The sequence below is a fragment of the Chelonia mydas genome, chromosome 11 (assembly GCF_015237465.2).
Source record: "Chelonia mydas isolate rCheMyd1 chromosome 11, rCheMyd1.pri.v2, whole genome shotgun sequence".
Classification (NCBI taxonomy): domain Eukaryota; kingdom Metazoa; phylum Chordata; order Testudines; family Cheloniidae; genus Chelonia; species Chelonia mydas.
In genome coordinates this window covers 63,264,725-63,289,456 of record NC_051251.2, presented here as the reverse complement: position 1 = coordinate 63,289,456, position 24,732 = coordinate 63,264,725, and the positions used below count along the sequence as shown (strand labels likewise).

The 24,732-nt window shown below is 43.9% G+C and overlaps 1 protein-coding gene across 3 annotated transcripts in view; it reads left to right on the top strand.

Moving 5' to 3' along the window:
- Nucleotides 1-24,732, top strand: part of PTH2R (parathyroid hormone 2 receptor) — a 105,007-nt gene that overhangs the window by 65,812 nt on the left and 14,463 nt on the right. For all 3 annotated transcript variants that reach the window (XM_037912995.2, XM_043525510.1, XM_043525511.1), the window contains 2 exons: nucleotides 2,379-2,439; nucleotides 23,273-23,339. In XM_037912995.2, coding sequence (XP_037768923.1) covers nucleotides 2,379-2,439; nucleotides 23,273-23,339 — 128 coding nt within the window. The remainder of the gene's footprint in view (nucleotides 1-2,378; nucleotides 2,440-23,272; nucleotides 23,340-24,732) is intronic.

Here is a 24,732-nt window from a genome sequence, read left to right as displayed (position 1 = left end):
GGTCCTGGGACCCTGAGTCCAAATTTTGGGTTAGTGCAATTCATGTGTAGACAAGGGGGGGGGGGGGGGCAGATTAGCCCTTGAGTTCAGGTGTTGGGGAGAAGTTCATTGCATACCAGATGGAACAGGTGGAGAGTGGCAGGGAATTGACTCTGCCCCCACAACACACAATACATCTGAGCCAGCTCCCCAGAGGTGGTAATTTACTATTGGTGTAGGCCAAGGGTAAATTACTGTCTCCCTAGAGCCAGCTTGGACCAGAGAAGGAATTGTGGCTTCCTGGTATATAATACCAGGTGATATAAGTGAAGAGTGCGCAACACAAATGGCATATCTCCAAAGCAAGAGAGGCAGAGAATAGTTTGAGAGCACTCCATAGACTGAGATATGTCCTCATGAACCATATTTTGAATAAGGTACAAATTAGTAGGAATCTAAGTCTGTTCTAAGAGAATTCACAAACAGCAAAAGGACAATTGTTTGCTCAGCTCTTCTGAAGACCCAGCATTTGAGTGTTTTAAAATGAGACTAGTCATGACACTAGAAGACACACTGTAGAGAGCAATGATGCTTGTGCAGAGAGATGGCTCTTCCATTTCAAGTATAAACATAAGGCTTTGTCTTTTTTTTTTTTTCACTTTAATTCAATACTTTATCACCAACTTTCCCCACATGGCAAAATCAAATTCAGAGTTGCAGGATCACAGGAACACACAATGCTATTTCCATTAACGAATGGAGGAAGCAAATGGTAGCTCACCTGAACCTTTGTCAGTATTGAGGGTCGCATTGCATGGTGCATCTCAGAAATCACAACTTCTTGAGCAAGTATAGCCTGAAAGTGCTGTCAGCTTTCTAAAACTCTATTCATCTCTTAAAGAGGAATGTCAGCATCAGATGCTCTAATCTGTTGATGCTCAAATGGTAGTCCACAGGAAGTTCTTGCTGTTATTGGTTGTTTAGGGCCTTACCCAACGCCTATTGAAGTCAATGGAAAAACTCCCATTGGCTTTAGCTCAGGCCACTAATGCATTTAGCCAAAGTAAGGTCAATAGTGTTTTCAATAACTGTCATCTGGAGGTTTCCTATGTTAAGAAAATTGTTACCAAAAACAAACATCCTGAAAGGGCAACAATCCTTCCCAAAACCACCAGCACCATTTTTAATACACTTTTGACATCGTTTCCTTAGGAGTAGGCCACATCTGGCGCTCTGCGGACAAGCTGCAGCATATCCATGAACTGCATACGTCCTGCCTAAGCCATCAAAATGGGCCTAAAGTGGGCAGTGGGCCAGCCCTCTGCACCATGGCAAATCTCCCCCCAAGGGAGTAGCTCACTTTGCACATAATTGGCTATTTTCAAATGGGAAAGGTTGGTAGCTTTGATTCCACTACAAATACTCTTACTCTCACAGGGGAGGTTAGAGACTGGTGACTGGAAACCTCTGCATTTGCTTCATTGAAGCCAGTGGCAAAACTCCCACTGTCCTCAGTGAGAACAAACCCAGACCCTATATTTGTATCACACAACCCATGAGTGGTGCTGCATTTTAAATACTCAATCTGAGACATGTGCCGGGAAAACACTGCAGGAGCTTGAAGTCCTCTGTCCAGCCAACAGGTTCCCTTGCGGGCAGAAACGGTGCAAATGTCCCTGTCCTGCCACTTTGCCTCAATCCTTTCTTTGACTAGCTTTTCGAGGGAAAGAATAATTCGTGTTCCCGCCCATACGTTCCTTGGCCTTGGCCTGAGACAGCCGAAAGTTGCCAGCTGTGATTCCGGCTTTTGTTTAGTGCTTTTTGTTCACTTGGAACTGGCTTGAGGCTACCCAATTCATTTCACATACACCAACCAATGACTGTCAAACTTTAAATCATTTCCAAGCTGGGCTGGGTTCCTGTATCCTATAGAGATAAAAGCTCCATGACTCATAATCACCTCGTCCTCTGGTTCATGGTGTATAAGAAACAGTGGAGGCAAAGACGCAGATCCTCAGCTGATGTCAATGAAGCCACTGAATTACACCATCCAAGAATCTGGCCCAAAAAGTTGTGTGTAGAATGGGTGTTTTCCAAACTTTCAGCTCCATCTAAAATTTATGTGCAAATTCTGACCTCCGTTCCATCCCATCGACTTTTTTTTTTTTTTTTTTTTTTTTTTTTTAGAATTTGGTCTTTCATGCTCACGTTGAATACTGCTTCTTCACAGCTCATGCTTTATTAATAATAAGAACTTCATTTCCTTCTGGCTTCTTTTACAAGTAGTTATTTTACTTTCCCTTAAGGTGCAAATAAAAGGTAATTTTCTCACCCATGCCATCATTCTTCCAAATGAACCTATTCTGAACAGTAACCAATTTAACTTTTCATAATTGTAGGATTTCCGGCTGTCTTTGTAGTAGCCTGGGCAGTGGTCCGTGCAACGGTGGCAGATGCAAGGTAAGCGGCAAAGACGCAGAAGGCGCTGTGAGCTATCTGTTTATGGAAAGCAGTCAGATTTGTTTTCATCTCTCCATTCCTGCATGTACCGCAGATCACGTGCTCCCATTCTTACCTGCAAACAAAGTGTTGTTTTTAAACAGCAAAAGACAGATGCACCATCAGAGTGCCGGGGTCGATGGTGGAAACCTTAATGTAAAAGAGAAGAAAAGTGATGATAAAAACAATGGGCCAGCTTATTTGCTGTTGTGTCTCAGCATGGCTCCACGGGTACCGAAGAGAATAACGGCCTGCATAACCCTACTTTCCCTTGTTTACTTTCTGTGTGGCAAAGCTGAGAGATGATAATGGGCTAAAGCCCAACACAGAGCTTTCCTTTCTCATTTCCCGAAGGTCAGATAGTAAGTTAAATGCCCAAAGCAATCATTCCTATTGGTCTGATAACTCATTGCTGTGGAGATCCTCGCTGCGATTATAAACCTGTTTCTATTGTATTTCTAAAGGGTTTAAAATCAGACATGGCATTTAGATAGTGGGCAATAAAATTGCTAGGCATGCAGCTAGAGCACTGAAGAACGGTGCGTCATTTCCACTCTGGATCTTTTTCTGTTATATACCGTTTACACTCAATGAGACCGAATATTGGGTTAGCCAGTGTTCAAACAACTGCTTTTCCTAGACCTCGTGATTGATAAGCTATTGGACCTTAAACCTGCCATTAACCCAGGGTTGAATACTGATTGGCAGACATATCAAGCCAGTGAATTTTTGGGAGTAAACATTTTATATTTGCGGGGAAGGGGCGAACTCTCCTGACAGGCTGTTTCTGTAAACGAATAGTAACTGAAGCTGCTCAGATGTTTGAAATGTTAAAAGTTGGTGGTACTGAGGGACGAGTGGGGAGAGGGCAAGTGAGAAAATGAAAGTTGTATGATAAATGTGATTTATCACACGGTACCATAGTTTAGTACAGGGGTATCACCAGTACATATTGTATATATTCATATTGTGTGTGTGTGTGTATATATATACACACACACGCTCCATATCCATTATTGCCCATTTTCTAAAAAGGGGCCCCCAAGCTGGCTTCTAGACACATCCAAAGGTTTGCACGTACCGTTAGCGATAAGTGCAAATAAGAGAATTTACATTTCATCCTCCCAGACTCTGTCGACAGACGAGAGTCAGGCATCTAGGGTGGGCTTTTCAAATGCACTCAGCATGGGCCTCCTGGCTGCCACTGAGGTCAACAGGAGCAGGGGATGCTGAGTGTTTTTGAAAGTCCCTTCACAACAAACAAGGAGCTAAGAAAAGTCATTCAACACTCCATGTGAATGTCATTCATGAATTTCAACTCCCCTCAGCTACCCTTTCATCACCCACAGCCCACACGTCTGCATATGCCTCCATCCTGAACAACCAGTGAGCACCCGGGTACTCTGCCCCTTTGTTATTGGTTATGTGCTGATTGTGTTTTGTTGTTTACATTGTGTATCACTTGGTTCATACTGGTATGAGTAAGCGAGGTACGGTGTCAGACTGCAAACTGGAGCAGGGAGCTTGGTTTCTCTGTAATTTTTAGGGTAACGGAGAAATCAGTGATCTATGTTGCCGGTGATTTTTTTAAATATAGAAATGTCGGAATTGAAGTCCTGCATAGGCAAGCTCGTGTATTGATTTAAAGATGCAGGTTGGGTTGTTCCAACTGAAGGCTGGAGAGACATAGTTGTGGGTGGTGGAACTTGAGAATGAGAACTAGTGAATGGAGTGGAGGTGAGGTGTGGAACGACGTAGCTGCTCCTTTCCGGCCATGTGGCGTAGCAACCTTCTCTCAAAGGTTATGAAGACACTATTTGCATGGGAGTTTTCCGTGTGTTTAATAAGGCTGCTACTCAAAGGGGCCTGATCCAAAGCCCATTGAAGTCAATGGGGGGCTTTCCATGCCTGTGGATCAGTCTCATGGATAGCTGTCAGGGTCGACATGTAAAATCCCTTTTGTATCCTGCTGCAGAGCCCCAATGTCTTCCCTAAGCTCCCCTCTTCCCCAGCCTTGCTCCTCATCAAGGCCCCCGAGTGCGTCATAGCAAAGAAAACTTCGAAAGCAAAAACTCCAAGATCAGTGCACTTCCTTGACTCTAATTGGCTGTCTTCACTATTACTGTGTCCCAATGATAAAGCAAGCGGCAATCTAACAGTAACAATTCCAACCTCAAACAAATGGCTATTAAGTGGACAACCTGGCACCAACACTTGCCCTTGGATTCAGCTGAAATGATGAATCTCAGGAGCAACTACTAAACAATATCTATGACCTTATTCCAGGCTCTCGCCGTCTGCGTCAATATGTGCAGAAAATTATTCTTCCCTCTCAGAGCTTTACTTTTGTCTGTGTAATAATTGCTGAGGATTTGCTTTGCTGCATGTCGATAGTTCAAACCTTTTTCAGGCAGTAGGAATGGTTCAAAGCAATTTACTACCATGCATCACTTTCACTACCCACAAATATATACTGAGCTGGGCTGGACAACTCTTTGTTCATGTCCTAGAAGAAAGGCACATTGTGTATTCAGACAAATATCTGCTCATTGTGAGTGACAGGTAGAGAGAGACCATATTTTCCTATGCTGAATACAGGGCACATGGTAAAATTACTCATATTCAAGGTAATTCAAAGAACTATGCAGTACAAATGTTCAAATTAACATCAAGTTGACTGAGCCCCTCTTAAAAAGAAATACTGGGTCGTTAGATTCTTTTTATTTACCTTCTTCTCATTAAGGCTTTAGGGTTCAGATGGGGAGAGGTGACACACACATCTCTCTCACATGGGGGTGCGGGGGAGGGGTGTTTGACGGACCGACCCCATGCTCCCTGCCTGGCACTCTCTGACCTCCATGCCTGGCTGGACGCACCCACCTCTCTTGGTACCTTGCACTGCATCGTCCCAAGGCAACATGTGGGGGGCGTGCAGGGTCACCTGGCTCTCTCTCCCCTCTCCCCCCCCACCCGTGGCTGGAAGCTGCTTGTCCCTTCCTACCTGCACAGTGTCAAAAGGCATCTAATACCTCCAGGCTGCTGCTGGCCACCGACATAATCCAGCTGCCTCCTGTCCCGCAGCTACAGCATGGGCAGGAAGGAGTTAAGCCCTAAGGATGCATTGTGCACCAGGGCCCAGAGAACCTGACTGCAGGGCCTTCAGCGAACCCGTCCAGAGAGGTGGCTCAGCAGCGCAGGGTGCCTAGGGGACAGAGCAGCTCCGCGCCCCTTGGAGGCAGGGCCCAGGGCGGGGAGGCAGGCAGCAGGGGAGAAGAAGAGGGTGCTAAGCCCCTTCCCGGGGGGCTGCTGTGGAGCCTGCAGGGTCGGGGTGTGAACAGCCTGGAAATCGCTTCCCCCCTTCATCCTCCCCGCCACTCCAGAGCTTAGCTGAGGGGTTGAGAGGCTACCCCAGCCAGCTCTGTGGGGCGCTTTGCCACATGCAGGGCTCGGCTCCTCGTGGCCAGAGGTAGGCGGGCGGCTGGCGAGCAGGGATCCAGCCAGCATCAGGACCAGTCAGTAACGGGGGAGACAGAAAATACAGGACAATTTGCCCGTTTTTAAGAAAAAAGTCGGAACACCCTGCAGGAGGGCTGAAATACGGAACTGTCCCTTTAAAAACAGGGCATCTGGTCACCCTAGTGATAGGGGACAGTGAATGTCTGGGTCCACTCCCAAGTTTCTTGTTGAGCTATTGGGCCAGATTCTTGACTGTAGTTCAGCTACTTTGTGTTGACCTAAAGGGGCATCACTGATTCCCTGAATGTAAAACAATCCTCTGAGTCGTATGAAGTGAACAGCGCTAGCCATATGCCACCCACTGTCCCCTCCCCCGGTGTAGGCGGTATGTTGGGGGGCAGGGAAAGATCGGGACTCACAGACTTTAAGGCCAGAAGGGACTATCACCATCATTTAGTCTGACTTTCAGGCCACAGAACCTCACCCACCCACTCCTGTAATAAACCCCCAACCTCTGGCTGAGTTACTGAAGTCCTCAGATCTTGATTTAAAGACTTCAAGTTACCATTTACATCGTTTAAACCTGCAAGTGACCCATGCTGCAAGGACAGGCAAAAAATCTAGGGTCTCTGCCAATCTGATCCAGGGGAAATTCCTTCCTGACCCCAAATACGGTGGTAAGTTGGACACTGAGCAAAACCCACCAGCCAGACACCTGGGAACGAATTCTCTGTAGTAACTTGGAGCCCTCCCCATCTAGAATCCCATCCCCTGCCCTTGGAGATATTTGCTGCTGGCAGTCTCAGAATGGTGTAACAGGGCTAGGAGCAGAACACATGACATTTTAGCTGATCCGTGCCCTCCAGGGATCTCTCCATGATGAGCAGTTTGGAAAGGCGGCTTACAGCCACCTTTTTCTCACCCTCTCCTCAGAAGCTTTGAACATGAGTCCAGGGAAGCGCAGAATTTGGTCTGAAAATTTGTACGCCAGAAGCTGCTGTGTTATGCCCGCATTGAAATGAAGAGGGCTGCATATAGAGCTAGGTGGTGTGAAAGGGCTGTACTGTAGCTGAAGTCCCCAGGAAGGGGGCTTTCAGGCAGCATACATGGCATGGTAACTACTCCACCCCTGGAGAAGACGTAACATCTCACACACACCCCGTTCCCACCTAGCTCTGCTAGCTGGTGCACAGTAATAGCAGAAGGGCCACATCCCAAAATTCTGCATACCCTTCTCCCCGTGAGGCAGTTAGCATCTCTGGGCATCCTGGAAGGGGAGCTGGGCATGTGCTCCTCAGATACATGGTGGCTGGCTCATGGACATGGGACCAGACGTGTGGGAAAGGTGCCCTGCATCGTTTCCTTGTGCATCCACACCAGGGCCAAGCAGCCAGACCATGATGGGGGTTTTAACTGAGGAACCTTAAAGGACATATAAAAATCCCCCTGCAAATCAACAGTGGAACTCTGGCTTTACAATAAAATGTCCAAAAAATAAAAAACCCATCTCAGAACCCCCTTTCCATTGTGTGATGAGATTCATCGCACTTAAAGTCTGTGGTAAGGAAGAAAGCAGTGAAATCTGAGGTGACTAATGAAAAACATCATCGCCGAGGAGAGACAGCTGTAACTCGACAGGAAACAAAGGGTAGCGGCTCCTTTAATGTAGAAGGTGTGTATGAAGCTTTGATGTGAAAAGCCTATAAAGAAGCCATTGTTCCCGTTCCTGCCGGCAATTGCCAGTGTTATCTTCAGTCTTGACCACTAGAGGGCTGCTGCTTTGCAAGGGCACAGCACGAGTCCCCAAACCAAGTGGCGGTGTGACCCCCATGTGCCATGGCCTGGCTGTAGTTTCTGTGGGTGCATTCTGAACCCATGCTTAAGCCTCCCCCTGCCACTTTCCTTCATGCAAAACATCAAGGTGAAAAGAAAAAAGCCTTTGAAACCTGAATTATGGACCCAGCTGTCACAGAGTAAAATATTCCAAAGACATATAGGGCCTGATCTTCAGTCCCCAGATCGGACCAGATTTTGTGCATGTGCAAGCAAGAATTTAATTTGCATGCCCCTCTCTGGAGGAGCCTACACAAATCTCTGATTTGTCCCGGCGTATTTATTTTATTGAATTCCATGACTGGATTTATTGGTATGTTTCCACTAATAGAGCTTCTGCCTAGGAGTATTGGACCAAAAATATTGAAACCTGGATTCTTCAAAGCCCATATTTAGACACCTAAAATAAGTGATCTGCTCGTTCAGCAGCCTGCTCTTCAGTTGGAACTGTGGCTTTTTTATGAATTGTATCATGCACCTGTCGATATATTTTCAAAGGTGCTCAAGCACTCACCTCTCCGACTGCTGGCAGTGGGATGTACAGATGCTCAGAACCTTCTGTTTGCCAGAAGCTGGGAATGAGCGACAGGGGATGGACGATCGCTTGATGATTACCTGTTCTGTTCTTTCCCTCTGGGGCTCCTGGCATTGGCCACTGTCAGAAGACAGGATACTGGGCTAGATGGACCTTTGGTCTGACCCAGTATGGCTGTTCTTATGTTCTTAACCTTTGAATTTCCATTCGTTGGGATAGATATGGTCAACCAATGATGGTGTTCTTCTTAGGAAAACAAGGAGAGCTTGTAAACCTCCATTAAATACTTCTGGTCTTTTCTCTGTGCATGCACCCCAAAAACCAGAGGCTGTTTATTCAGCCGCAGCTTGCAGCTCTCCATTCTGCTGCACATTCCCAGAACTGCACTCCAGTGTGAATGGCGACCCTTTGACTTCTCCAAACATCTCCCATGCTTTGGCACAACCATAGCAAATTACTCAACACATACGGGAACTTTCCTTACAGATTCTTTACCCCATCATGGTGCTATATAGAGATAATGGGGGGAGAGGGGGAAGAGAAGCATTTCACCAGGTTTCTTTTTCAATTCAGAAGTTTGTCCAACTCAATTTTTTTTTAATTTCAAAATTTGAAATTTCAGTGAAATTGAATAAGATGCTGATCAGCCCAGGTGCTCTATTATTTTGAGTGAAAGAAATCTAAAGGAAGGTACCAACTTTTCTGTCAGTTTCTCAGTTTCCTTATAGTAGCACTCACTGGGCAGAACAATGTCGGTCATTCCATTTTGATCTTTGGCAGAGGATGTTGTTGCAGGTTCTTTTGAAGTGTCATTCACTACCAGCAGCCTTTTCACCCAGGATGTCACCATTTATCTTTTCTTGCTAGGCTGATACAGGAACATTTTTTTCCCAGTAAATACTAGATTGAGTAGCTGAAAGTTTCTGTCTCCCACATTCTGACTCATAGCAATCATTTCATCCACTCAAAACTGTTAGCAAGTAGCTCTGACTCCTGTTAAAAAAAACAAAACAAAACCTAGTAATTCTCCACTGGCAGATATTGAAAGTTGCATCAATTTCCATAGATAGCTTGATAGTTCTTTTAGGAAGAAAGGAGAGACTGTGATCCCTGTTGCACTGATGTATTCGTGGAGTCACTCTGCTGATGGAGTTATTCCAGATGTACACCCATTCAGTGGAGATCAGCATCTGGCCCAGAGTGTCCTGTGTTACCCCTGGATTTACTTGAGCCAGAGATTTTATTTGAATGTGCTTTGAATTTGGCAGTCCAGTCTTCATTAACAGATGGCACCCTTCTCATCAGAATTCCTCTGCTTTAGTATCACTGAAGTTGGCCATTGGGATGCTTTGTCAGGGCGTCCAGAACTGTAAGCCACTGTATTACCCTTTGCCTTAGGAAGAGAAAGCTTTACAGGAGCTTAAACTGTGTGTCAGCAGCTTGTCTACCTCCCCAGCAAACTCCTCGAGACTCTGCCAGTCTCAGCCTGGCATTGCAAGTCACTCTATAGGACCTGCACTTTAATACACTGCACTGAGATGATTTTATGCTAAAACCAAACAAAGGTTTATTAATAAAGAACCACAATTTAAGTGATAGTAACCAAGGATAATAGAAATCAGACAATGGTTACAAATAAAACAAAAATAAAACATGCTTTCCAGTGTCTACAATGTAGCAGATTACAATCTTGGTTTCAGGCAATTTCTAACTGAGTCAGTTCCCATCACCTTCAACCTGCATGGCTGTGGGGTTCCATCTTTCACAGATTCAAAGAGCACAGGTCTCTTGGTCCCTTAAATGATGGATAACCAGAATGTCTTTTTGCTTCTCCTTATATTCCCTGAAGTTCATTGTCTTTGCCTTCAGAGCCTGGGGTTCAGATTCCAGTCATGCTCGTTTGTTTTCCAGCAAGCTGGGGCCCTTTTCCTGCTGGTTTGATTACTCTATTTACCTTCGATGCAAATGTCTTTTGCTTGTAATGAGGCCATACTGTTGTCTCCTTTGCCTGTTAGCTTGATCACTCTGTTTACCACAGAGGCAAATGGCTTGCAAAGCTTGATGCTGGCAGACCGGTCAATATACCTTCCTTTCTCTAGGACAAACCTGCTTATCATCTCTACTTGGATTGCTTGGACTCAACATATTTTAGTAACATGTTTCCAGCACACCTGCATAACTCTTTATATGCTCACTGTACGTATATTACACAAGATATTAATGACCAGAGTGTCACTAGTTTTCATATGGTAGCTTACAAGATGCACTTTAGATAAATATTATGACAAAAGGGTGTGATGTGTAGTGAGTTTGTCAGACATGGTAACAATTCTCATTACAGATGGTGAACACTTTGCCTGTGGATATTGAGGGACTCATAGGGTCCCAATAGCCATATGGTCCTTGCGGTCCCTTCTAACCCTATTGTTCTGTGAGTCAGACTGGCTGCGATTCAAACAATGCTGCCTAGCACAGTTTGTTTGTTAAGCAAAGACTGAAGAGGGAGAACACTCAACACAGTGAAGGTTTCCATATTCCTTGTTTAGGAAGGCAGCATTCCTGGAAGGAAATATGAGCTGAGATCTTTTACTAACTCATGTCTCTTATGAAGTGGGAAGACTCTGGAGGCAAAGGCTAAGGGCTTGTCTATGTGGTAAGTTAATGCACAGCAAGTTGGGGAGTAAATCTACTGCACACTAGCTTTCTGCACACTAGGTCACCATGCGGACCCTGCTTTTTGCAGTAAAGGCACTCACATCAGAGGGCACTAGGGAGCTTTTTGTGTGTGGTAGCAGGGTTCCCAGGGCCAGTTAGTGATAGAAGGCGAGTGTGCTGTCGATTTACACCCTAACTTGCTGTGCACTAACTCTCCATATAGACAAGCCCTAGTACAAAGTACCCCATATCCTATTATCAAGTCAGTTTGAGACCAGGTGAATACAAATTGGTGAGACATTAAAAAGAAAAATCTGATTTTTTAACATTTAAATCCCGATTTATTTTTAAAAATAAACCTATTTACACTGAAATTTGAAATTGACAATCTATGTTAAGGCCTAAACTTATTCTAATCTATTAAAATTAAATACAAAAAATTTTAAGCAGTACAAGTTTGCTGCCAAGGTTTTAAGAAAGTCAAACCCTGAACTGCTTGAACTCACTGGCTAAGCACGTGAAACAAGTGTGTATTTGAAGTGCTAACCTGGCTTTTGACAGCAGTAGCCCTTTCTGCCAGTGCAAAGAGAATATTTCTCCATTTCAGTTTATTCATTTAATTCAGTTCAATGACTAGTTCATTCAAAGTTAAGAAACCAGTTGAGAGTTGAAAAAGCAAGAAAGCTTGTTTACTCCAGTGATGTATGAATAAAAAAGAAGGTGTGGGAGAGAGATCTACTAGTACTAGAATCAGGAAGGACATGGTGACCAGAAACAATCTGTTCAATTAATTAACTATGGGTAATACCACCTTTGTTTAATAAAAGCAGTTAGTTTTAAATGCAAAACGTGTTTTTACAAACTTTTTGTTATGTATCCAACACATTTAAGGTGGTTTTATTTAACAAAAAAATGCTTTTTGTGCATTTTAATCAGATTTTTAATTTCCATCCAATTAAAACTTGGCACAGATCATAAATAAAAATTAATCATCTAGTAAGTAAGAGATGCATCATTCACCATTTTCTAACTGATAAAAAATAGAAAAACTAAGACTCTGAATAAATTAAGCTATATAATTGCTTCAGTAAATGTGTGTAGATATTGTATATCCTGCTGGTTAGCAAAAAGGCGACAAATTTAACATAACGGCTACATTTAGTTGCAAATAACATCATAATGGTCCCTTCTGACCTTACTATCTATGAGTCTATGTTTTAATGGTTACCAACTACCAAGAATTAATGAAAATAACTGAAAAGTACAAAATGTGCAAATGTGCAAAATATGATTAAAACCGATTACGTAAATCAAGGTTTCCTGCTTGCTAATTAAAATCAGTCATTTTAAATTGCTTTGATTTAAATCAATCCACCCTGGTTTGAGCAAATTAGCCAGACTCGTAAATTAACAAGGGTTCTTTTCATTTTATTGCTGTTATGGTTATGGTAAGTGTTTATTTTTCTGGCAGTAGTTTACTTTCCTGTAATTGCTAATGAAGATTGTCCAGCAGTAATGGTCTGATGAGTCACAATCCGATATAGAGAAGAGCTCTGTTGGATGCCCACAGATGGCTGAGACAGAATCATGTTTCGGAAAGCTTGGTTTCATGCAGTATGTATTGTCACTTTGCAATGGTATGGAAAGAATCTGTTTCTTTAATCAGACAAGATCAGCACTGAGAGTTCCTGTTAATGTTTTTATGAGTTATTAGCATCAATGAAACATTTTTGATTCATAAATAATAATTATATGACCTGCACGGCTCAAACAATAGGAAAGGGTTGGGCAGACTGTGCTGCCCCAAAGCACATTACACCTTAAGTAGCTCCCTAACATGTAGAAGGAACGTGCCTGCTACCACACATCTTTATGGGATAGCAGCTGATACCCCTATGGGCCATAGGACAGCATGGCTCCAACTCCTTCTTGCCACTTTGAGGCATTGTGTGCCTATGGAGGAGTAGCGAGGGAATGGTTCATGCACTCTACTGAGCACAGAGAATGCAACTGAGCTGGGCCTTTCCATTGACTGTGCACATGTCCCCTGCCATTGTATGCTCACTTAAGGGGAAGATTCACACCCACAGATTCCCCTCTATTTGCAGAGCTAGGGAGCATAGAATCCTAGACGTGTAGGGCTGGAAGGGTCCTCAGTAGGTCATCTAGTTCAGTCCCTGGAACTCAAGGCAGGACTACGTAATAAACACCTGTCAGGGATGGTCTAGTTGTCTAACCTGTTCTTAAAAACCTCCAATGATGCAGATTCCACAACATCCCTAGGCAATTTGTTCCAGTGCTTAGCCACCCTGACAGTTCTTAGGAAAAACTTCCTGTCAAACCTAAACTTCCCTTGCTGCAATTTAAACTTCTCGTCCTATCCTCAGAGGTTAAGGAGAACAGTTTTTCCCCCTCCTCCTTGTAACAACCTTTTATGTACTTGAAAACTGTTACCATGTTCGCTCTGTCTTCTCTTTTCCAGACTAAACAAACCCAATTTTTTCAATCTTTCCTCCTTGGTGATGTTTTCTAGACCTTTAATAACTTTTGTGGCTCTTCTCTGGACTTTCTCCAGTTTGTCCACATTTTTCCTGAAATGTAAGATCCAGAACTGGACACAATACTCCAGCTGAGCCGTAATCAGTCCGGAATAGAGCGGAAGAATTACTTCTCGTGTCTTCCTTCCAACACTCCCACTAATGATCATCCCAGAATGATGTTCACTTTTTTTTCAACGGTGTTACGCTGTTGACTCATATTGAGCTTGTGATCCACTATGACCTCCAGATCCCTTTCTGCAGTACTCCTTCCTAGGCAGTCATTTCCCATTTTGTTTGTGAGCAATTGATTGTTCCTTCCTAAGTGGAGTACTTTGCATTTGGCCTTATTGAATTGCATCCTATTTAGTTCAGAACATTTCTCTAGTTCGTCCAGATCATTTTGAATTTTAATCCTATCCTCCAAAGCACTTGCAACCCCTCCCAGCTTGGTATCGTCCACAAACTTTATAAGTGTACTCTTTATGCCATTATCTAAATCATTGATGAAGATATTAAACAGAACTGGTCCCAGGACTGATTCTTGTGGAACCCCACTCAATATCTCCTTCCAGCATGACTGTGAACCACTGATAACTACTCTCTGGGAATGGTTTTCCAATCAGTTTTGCACCCATCTTATAGTAGCTCTGTCTAGACTGTATTTCATTAGTTTGTTTATGAGAAGGTCATGCGAGACAGTATCAAATGCCTTACTAAAGTCAAGGTATACCACATCTACTGCTTCCCCCCCATCCACAAGGCTTGTTACCCTGTCAGAGAAAGCTATTAGGTTGGTTTGACACGATTTGTTCTTGGCAAATCCCTGTTGACTGTTACTTGTCACGTTATTATCTTCTGGGTGTTTGCAACTTGATTGCTTGATTATTTGAGCCACTATCTTTCTGGGTACTGAAGTTAAGCTGATGGGCCTGAAATTTCCCAGGTTGTCTTTATTCCCCTTTTTATAGATTGACACTATATTTGCCCTTTTCCAGTCCTCTGGAATCTCTCCAATCTTCCATGAGTTTTTGAAGATAATCATGAAATGGCTCCGAGATCTCCTCAGTCAGCTCCTTGAGTATTCTAAGATGTATTTCATCAGGCCCTGCTGACTTGAAGATATCTAACTTGTCTAAGTCATTTTTAACTTGTTCTTTCCCTATTTTAGCTTTAAAGCCTATCTCATTTTCACTGGCATTCATTATGTTAGATGTCCAATCGCTACTAACCTTTTTGGTGAAAACTGAAACAAAAAAGTCATTTAGTACTTCTGCCATTTCCACATTTTCTTTTATTGTCTCTCCCCCCCACCCCCCATTGAGTAATGGGCCTACTCTTTCTTTGGTCTTCCGCTTGCTTCTAATATATTTGTAGAATGTTTTCTTGTTACCCTTTTATGTCTCTAGCTAGTTTGATCTCATTTTGTGCTTTGGCCTTTCTAATTTTGTCCCTACATGCTTGAATTGTTTGTTTATATTCATCCTTTGTAATTTGACATAGTTTCCACTTTTTATAGGACTCTTTTTTGAGTTTCAGATCATTGAAGATCTCCTGGTTAAGCGAGAGTGCCATACTTCCTATCTTTCCTACGCAGTGGGATAGTTTACTCTTGTTCCCTTAATAATATCTCTTTGAAAAACGGCCAACTTGATTGGGCCTTGTGTTATTCTCTTCCAGTTTGGAGTCTTCCAGCTATTTCTTATATTGAAAAATCATCATCAATGAAGTCCATTGGTAGGAAATGGAGAGCATTACACTGTGCTAATGGAAGAGCAGGATGGGATTTTTGTCAAGAAAATGGCTTTTCAGCAGAAAATGCTGATTCATCTAAACCAAAACAGTTCACAGGAACGGTTTTGACAAATGTCTTGTTTCGAAAAAAATTCAAAGTTGTCACAATGACCTGTTTTGATATTTTTTAAAAGAAAAATTCCGGGTTTTAGTTCAAAATGACTTTGTTTCAAAAGTTAAGCTTAGTGTAGTTTTAAAAAGAGTTAAAATTTTAAAAAAGAACTTTTTTGAAACTGAACTATTTGATGGATTCAAACTGATTGAATGGTTGATTTTGTGATTATTGGTTAGCAAACATTTTCAAGATTTTGACTTCTCATTCTGAGTCAGGGTGGGAAAAAAATTCAAAATCTCAAAAGTTTTCCTTGGATGGGAAAACCATTTTTCACCCAGCTCTAATTAACAGTACAATATTATACATTTCTTTCCCGTCACGTAGTATAGCTTAGTGTAACAAAGTATATCCACTCATCCTAAATGTATGGAAAATCAAAACTATTGGCACCTATCACTGTGGCTTGTGTGCTCATTCCCTCTACCTCTGTCTGTCTGTCAGAAAGGAGAAAATCACCCTCTAAATTCAGACTAAAAATAAGGTGCAAATTTTTAACAGTGAGGGTAATTAGCCATTGGAACAATTTAAGGATGAGGTTGATTCTCCATCACTTTAATTCATTAAATCAAGACTGGAGCCCAGATCCTTAAAGGTATTTAGGTACCTAACTCCCATTGATTTAAAAGGGAATTAGGTCCCTAACTACTTTTTAGGAGCTGGGCCTGGATCTACTTCTAAAAGATGTCCTGTAATTCGAATAGAATTTATGATCTTGATGCAGAACTCACTGGGTGAAATTCTCTGGGCTATGTAATGCAGAAGGTCAGACTAGATCATAATGGTCCCTTCTGGTCTTTAAATCTGTGTATTGATTTTTATTTTTTTTTTTTTTTTTAGTTTGTCTAAATTCAAACAGCCTTTGCTTCCTTTGTAAAATAAACATACTTTCCCGGTGGAGTAAGTGGCCAGAAGAAATCAAGTACAATATCTTATTAATAAAAACAGCAGCGCTGTTTGTCTGTTACATGCCATATATTCTTGCCTGATTTCTTGCCATTCATGGATATTCCACAAATTTGCCATCAGAACATAACCTATTCTGCAACATGCTTAATTGCCAGATTGACAGCCCCAGAGACTGAAAGGCCTTTATCAAACTGGGGTGGTTTGGGCTGTTGCAGTTCAAGGATCCTTGCCTTGTCACGTCACCATGATTAAACTCTGAACTGAGGGAGCTCCCCCACGCCGATGGGTAAGTCAGTTCTTGACCTCGCTGCTGAGTCTTCCAGTGAAGATGTCGATTGCTCAGGTGGTTTTTGTGATATGGGCATCTGCCAACTTGAAATTGGATGGAGACCAGCAACTGGCTTCACAGAGCTCATTCAACAGCACTCAAAAGGAACCAGCTTCCACTAGCAGTAGGCTGTCACTTATACTGTGCAGTCGGTGACTTCAGTCTTTAGGGCTATCAGTCTGACGCCTTTCAAGAGAGCTACATTCGGTACCGAAAGAAACAATCGATTAAAGAATATAATGTAGTCCACGTAAGCTGTGTAAATACAGGCATTTAGAAGGAACACTACTGGTGTATAAACCCCCACTATGAACAGCAAATAGCCTCCAGCCAGTTCCCACTCTTCTGGCTTTTTTTTAATTGAAAATCCCATTCTTCTCAAATATCTATTTTGCAAGCTGATCACCGATGTATGGGCTGAACAGCAGGTGATGCAAATCAGCATTACTCCATTGAAGTCAGTGGTTCAACACAGATTGACACTAGTTGAAGCTCTGCTCCAAGGGTGAGGCCCCTACCCAAGAAGTGGGGAGACCTGGGTTCAAGTCCCTGCTTTGCTATTGATGTTCTGTGTGACTGTGGAACAGTCAGTCTCTTTGGGGCTTTAGTTCACCGTCCAGGAAATGTGGATAATAGCACTTCCCTGCCTCAGTGAGCTGTTTTGAGGAAAAATGCATTATTCTGAGGTGCTCCGATATGACAGCCATGGGCATCAGATAGACAATGTAATTACTGATGGAGTGGCACTCTGATGAGCATTCAAAGGCATTTCAGCTGTGCTAGCAACTATCATAGAATCATAGAATATCAGGGTTGGAAGGGACCTCAGGAGGTCATCTAGTCCAACCCCCTGCTCAAAGCAGGACCCATCCCCAACTAAATCATCCCAGCCATGGCTTTGTCAAGCCTGACCTTAAAAACTTCTAAGGAAGGAGATTCTACCACCTCCCTAGGTAACGCATTCCAGTGTTTCACCACCCTCCTAGTTAAAAAGTTTCTCCTAATATCCAACCTAAACCTCCCCCACTGCAACTTGAGACCATTACTCCTTGTTCTGTCATCTTCTACCACTGAGAATAGTCTAGAACCATCCTCTTTGGAACCACCTCTCAGGTAGTTGAAAGCAGCTATCAAATCCCCCCTCATTCTTCTCTTCTGCAGACTAAACAATCCCAGTTCCCTCAGCCTCTCCTCATAAGTCATGTGTTCCAGACCCCTAATCATTTTTGTTGCCCTTCATTGGACTCTCTCCAATTTTTCCACGTCCTTCTTGTAGTGTGGGGCCCAAAACTGGACACAGTACTCCAGATGAGGCCTCACCAATGTCAAATAGAGGGGAACGATCACATCCCTCGATCTGCTGGGCTATGCCCCTACTTATACATCCCAAAATGCCATTGGCCTTCTTGGCAACAAGGGCACACTGTTGACTCATATCCAGCTTCTCGTCCACTGTCACCCCGAGGTCCTTTTCCGCAGAACTGCTGCCTAGCCATTCGGTCCCTAGTCTGTAGCGGTGCATTGGATTCTTCCGTCCTAAGTGCAGGACCCTGCACTTATCCTTGTTGAACCTCATCAGATTTCTTTTGGCCCAATCCTCCAATTTCTCTAGGTCCCTCTGTATCCTATCCCTACTTGCCACCGTATCTACCACTTCTCCTAGTTTAGTGTCATCTGCAAATTTGCTGAGAGTGCAATCCACACCATCCTCCAGATCATTTACGAAGATATTGAACAAAACCGGCCCCAGGATCGACCTTGGGGCACTCCACTTGATACCGGCTGCCATCCAGACATGGAGCCATTGATCACTACCCGTTGAGCCCGACAATCTAGCCAACTTTCTACCCACCTTATAGTGCATTCATCCAGCCCATACTTCTTTAACTTGCTGACAAGAATACTGTGGGAGACCGTGTCAAAAGCTTTGCTAAAGTCAAGAAACAATACATCCACTGCTTTCCCTTCATCCACAGAACCAGTAATCTCATCATAGAAGGCGATTAGATTAGTCAGGCATGACCTTCCCTTGGTGAATCCATGCTGACTGTTCCTGATCACTTTCCTCTCGTGTAAGTGCTTCAGGATTGATTCCTTGAGGACCTGCTCCATGATTTTTCCAGGGACTGCGGTGAGGCTGACTGGCCTGTAGTTCCCAGGATCCTCCTTCTTCCCTTTTTTAAAGATGGGCACTACATTAGCCTTTTTCCAGTCGTCCGGGACTTCCCCTGATTGCCATGAGTTTTCAAAGATAATGGCCAATGGCTCTGCAATCACAGCCGCCAACTCCTTTAGCACTCTCGGATGCAACGCATCCGGCCCCATGGACTTGTGCACGTCCAGCTTTTCTAAATAGTCCCTAACCACTTCTTTCTCCACAGAGGGCTGGCCACCTACTCCCCATGCTGTGTTGCCCAGCGCAGCAGTCTGGGAGCTGACCTTGTTCGTGAAGACAGAGGCAAAAAAAGCATTGAGTACATTAGCTTTTTCCACATCCTCTGTCACTAGGTTGCCTCCCTCATTCAGTAAGGGGCCCACACTTTCCTTGGCTTTCTTCTTGTTGCCAACATACCTGAAGAAACCCTTCTTGTTACTCTTAATATCTCTTGCTAGCTGCAACTCCAGGTGGGATTTAGCCTTCCTGATTTCACTCCTGCATGCCCGAGCAACATTTTTATACTCTTCCCTGGTCATTTGTCCAATCTTCCACATCTTGTAAGCTTCTTTTTTATGTTTAAGATCCGCAAGGATTTCACTGTTAAGCCAAGCTGGTCGCCTGCCGTATTTACTATGCTTTCGACACATCGGGATGGTTTGTCCCTGTAACCTCAATAGGGATTCTTTGAAATACAGCCAGCTCTCCTGGACTCCTTTCCCCCTCATGTTATTCCCCCAGGGGATCCTACCCATCAGTTCCCAGAGGGAGTCGAAGTCTGCTTTCCTGAAGTCCAGGGTCCGTATTCTGCTGCTTACCTTTCTTCCCTGTGTCAGGATCCTGAACTCGACCAACTCATGGTCACTGCCTCCCAGATTCCCATCCACTTTTGCTTCCCCTACTAATTCTTCCCGGTATGTGAGCAGCAGGTCAAGAAAAGCTCTTGCCCTAGTTGGCTCCTCCAGCACTTGCACCAGGAAATTGTCCCCTACATTTTCCAAAAACTTCCTGGATTGTCTGTGCACCGCTGTATTGCTCTCCCACCAGATATCAGGGTGATTGAAGTCGCCCATGAGGACCAGGGCGTGCGAACTAGTAGCTTCTGTGAGTTGCCGGAAGAAAGCCTCATCCACCTCATCCCCCTGGGCCGGTGGTCTATAGCAGACTCCCACCACTACATCATTCTTGTTGCTCACACTTCTAAACTTAATCCAGAGACACTCAGGTTTTTCTGCAGTTTCATACCGGAGCTCTGAGCAGTCATACTGCTCCCTTACATACAGTGCTACTCCCCCACCTTTTCTGCCCTGCCTGTCCTTCCTGAACAGTTTATAACCATCCATGACAGTACTCCAGTCATGTGAGTTATCCCACCAAGTCTCTGTTATTCCAATCACATCATAATTCCTTGCCTTCACCAGGACCTCCAGTTCTCCCTGCTTGTTTCCAAGGCTTTGTGCATTTGTATATAGGCACTTGAGATAACCTGCTGATCGCCGCTCATTCTCAGTATGAGGTAGGAGCCGTCCCCTCACAGACGTTCCTGCCTGTGCTTCCTCCCGGTATCCTGCTTGCCCACTTACCTCAGGTCTTTGGTCTCCTTCCCCTGGTGAACCTAGTTTAAAGCCCTCCTCACTAGGTTAGCCAGCCTGCTCGCAAAGATGCTCTTCTCTCTCTTCGTTAGGTGGAGACCGTCTCTGCCCAGCACTCCTCCTTCATGGAACACCATCCCATGGTCAAAGAATCCAAAGCCTTCTCTCCGACACCACCTGCATAGCCATTCATTGACTTCCACGATTCGACGGTCCCTACCCCGGCCTTTTCCTTCCACGGGGAGGATGGACGAGAACACCACTTGCGCCTCAAACTCCTTTATCCTTCTTCCCAGAGCCACGTAGTCCGCAGTGATCTGCTCAAGGTCATTCTTGGCAGTATCATTGGTGTCCACGTGGAGAAGCAGGAAGGGGTAGTGATCCGAGGGCTTGATGAGTCTCGGCAGTCTCTCCGTCACATCGCGAATCTTAGCCCCTGGCAAGCAGCAGACTTCTCTGTTTTCCCGGTCAGGGCGGCAGATAGATGACTCAGTCCCCCTGAGGAGAGAGTCCTCGACCACCACCACCCGCCTCCTTCTCCTGGGAGTGGTGATCGTGGAACCCCCAACCTTAGGACAGCGCATCTCATGCCTTCCAACCAGCGGAGTCTCCCTCTGCTTTCTCCCCCCAGACGTATCATCTGGTCCGCTCCGCAATGGTACCTGTGGAGAGAACATGAAAACGGTTACTTACCTGTGTCTGCGTTGCTGGTACCTGGACATTCCCCCTTCTTCTTCTGGAGATCACATGTTGCCAAGCTTCTTCACTGGCCTCTTGGCTCCGCTGTGCAACCTGCTCTAAATCTTTAGAGCTTTGTGCCCGTAGAAGCATATTCTGACTTTTGTCCAGGAAATCCTCAGATTCTTGTATGCAATGCAGGGTCGATATCTGTTGCTCCAGACCTTCAATCGTCTCTTCCAATATGGATACTAGCTTGCACTTTGTACAGACAAAGTCGCTTCTGTCCTGTGGAAGAAAGACAAACATGGCACATCCAGTGCAGGTCACAATAGCTGAACGCCCCCCCTCCATATCACCTTCCTACTATGAGCTTCCTCAGAGAAGCTGGCAAGATGTAAGCCTCACTGGGCTTACCCCAGGCGAACTCCTGCTGTTTGCTGCTCTGCTGTTCCCCGCTGCTCAGCTGGTCTGCCGCCGCTCAGCTGGTTCGCGGAGCTCTGGCTATTTTTAAAACAGCCAGACTTCCCTGAAACAAACAAACAGACACCCCCAATACCCGCCCCCTGCAGGCTACCACCCAATCAGGCACTCGCTCAGGCTTTCAAACTGTGCTCCCAGCAAACACACACTCGGATACTCACTCAGCAAACACACACTTGGATTAAGAAGTCTGTTATTCCAGCTGAATTAAGAAGTCAATTAAGAAGTCTGTTATTCCAGCTGAAAAATAGCCATGCAAACACCACAAATGATGCATTTTGGGTGTGTTTGGTTAGCATTTGACCCTTTATATACAATGTAGATTCATACTAAAACATTGCATTTTCTACAGGGCTGAAACACAGTGTCCAGCATGACAATCAGTTGACGTTCTTTCATGTCTGTGTCGGTATGAAATTGCAGACATTATTTTGTCAACAACAGGAAGAAAATAAGTCCTTTAGAGAGCAGAAGGTGCTGTTGACAAGCCGAATGGCTAAGAGTCTCATATAGAGTAAGACAGAAAATTATTGTGATGTTCAGACAACACATACGCCCATTCAGCAGGAAATGCGCTCATAAAATATCCCTAAAACAAGGCTTGAGGTTGCTTAAGACTTGCCAGTCCAGGCTCATGACTACTTGTAAATGGATGCGCCAGTACTTTGCAATTTATATGCATTATTTACTAACCACAGGCTAACTGTGTGAACCTAACTCAGCCTGGAGAGCACTCACTCATACCAGGGACCCACTGAAGTCAATGGGCAAATGGGTGTGCGTAAGCACGCCCCGGCAGGAAAAAAAGCTTCACAACTTATCCCTAAACTGACATGTTATTCCTGTAAAACCAATGGTATCTGCATGTAGCAAGTAGTGTCATGGCTTCTATCGTTAACATGATTACAGCTACAGCGGACCCAACTGTAGCATTTGTGATAAAGTATTTACATTGCTTTAGAGTAGCTAAACAGCTGTAATACCTACGTTTATATAATGAAAACATGCAGCAGGAGGTAAAGCATCACATCATTTTGGCTTATGTTTTTGTAGAGACAAACTCTGATTCCCTGTACCCTCCTCATTTGTCGTCAAAGCCCTGCATGTTTGTCTAATATGGGCCATTTGGGTTGTATTGATCAGTCTTGTTTTCGCTTCCACTCTCCGTCATTTATCTATCAGCCAAACGCATTTTTTGACCCCATTCTGAAGCTTGAACTTATGGCTGACATGCTTTTCCTGGTTAAAACCCATGTCTTCAGTCAATGTTCATGAAAGCTGCTGTCTTGACAGCGCAGGCGAATGACGCCTTCTGGGCAACCACTACTGCAGAAGTGGAAGTTACCCACGTTGTCTTCTCAAAGGGTCTCAACAGTGCCCCAGCGGGATCAGCTCTTGACTAGAGCTTCCAGTCTCCTTGTCCTTTCACTCTGCGAGTGCCAACAATGGAGGCAATTAGTCCCAGTGCGGGATTGGGGGAGTGTCATTGTTTTGAGGGTGATGATGTGGCTCATTTCGTTGGTCTTTTCGTAGACTGATAGCCTAGCGCTGACTTTCTGTTGGCTGACCTAAATCGGTGGCCCATTCGTCTACACGCCTCCAAAATGAGCATGACCCATTCTAGCCAATGGGGAAAAAACAAAACTAAAAAAAAACAAAAAACCAAAACTTTGATTGTTTAGTGCTGTTGTCATTAGTTTAACTCTAGGTATTTGTTGATATCACAGATGCTGGGAGCTCAGTGCCGGCGCTATCAAATGGATTTACCAAGCACCGATATTAGCAGCCATTGGGGTAGGTTTTATACATGCGATGTAGCGTAAATAGTTTATTGGTTGTCTGATTTTTTTTTAAACTCTCTGGCTTTGCTGTAAATGACACAGGTTCTGAAGTGAGAGTGGGGATGGGGAGGGTGGAATGAGGAGCAAGTTACCTTAGTCTCTCAACTAACTCTTGGGATCTATCAGAAAAAGTGACTCAAGAAATGAAGTTGATCAAGGTGAAGCTTTCCCTAGTGATGGATGAATGAAGAGTCAGCAGTTAGACTCTGTTCAGATAAACGCTCCAAATTTCAGATCCTTTTCCTAATTATTGAAATCTCTTGAGTCTACAAAATTGGCTGGAACTTGCCCGAAAACAGATGTTCTCATGGAATTTCCAGTGCTTCCTGTCCAGGCCAGGTATAACATAAGAACAGCCTTTGCATCAGGATTTAATCACTTCCTTTATTGGTCCCATCCAGAAGTGTAAAAACGGGTGACAATGAAAAGCAATTTAAAAATAAAGTTAATCCAACTTTTTGTTTTTGAACCTCAAGGGGAACGTTTAGGGCAAAAGCTGTAATGGCTTCTTTTTTTAAAATTCCAGACTGAGAACACTTTGTTTATGATAGCTGATAAAAATGATCATATTCAATTGTAGGCCAAGGGTTACCTTTTCAAAATCACGTGAGTCCCATTTTCAAAAGTATATGGGAAATGAAAGATCTTCTTTGCAGTTTCAATCCCCGTGCCCATATTCTCAATCTTAAATTTTAGCCCTTTAACATTTCATGCTAAAGGGAATGGCTGAAAAGCACAGACTGGGGCAAGGAAGATAGGAAAGTGATGTGTGGCTCCAGGGGCCGAATCATGCGGCTCTTCCATGTGCGAAACCCTCATTGAAACTACTGGGAGTTTGATATGAAGGTAGATTCTTCAGAGCGGATAATGCTAATGAGTCCATACTTTTGCTTTTAGAATTGTAGTGCTTGTATCCACAATGGCCCAAGTCCTGGGCAGCATTGCACAACCCAATTACTGCACTGGGCACTACTCTTTGTTACCGTAACTTGGCACACAAATAATAAACATAATAATAATACGGCAGCTGGACCTGCCAAGTTTCATGCATCTCGTGATTAATCTCATGTCTATATTTATATAAAATCAGTATGTCAAATCTCATTCATGCTCTGTATATGGCCCAATTTTTGACACACATGAAAATACTTGATGATTATAACTTGAACAATTTATTCAAATACAGAATTAAAAAGACTGGCATTTGCCAATGCATAGGGAAAACAAGAATTATGTCTCCATTATCCTACTAATTAATCTGGCCCATAAAATAAATATTATATTTAAACAGAATGTAGCTGTACACTCCCCTGGCATAACTTAAAAATAATTTTGAAATATTCCCC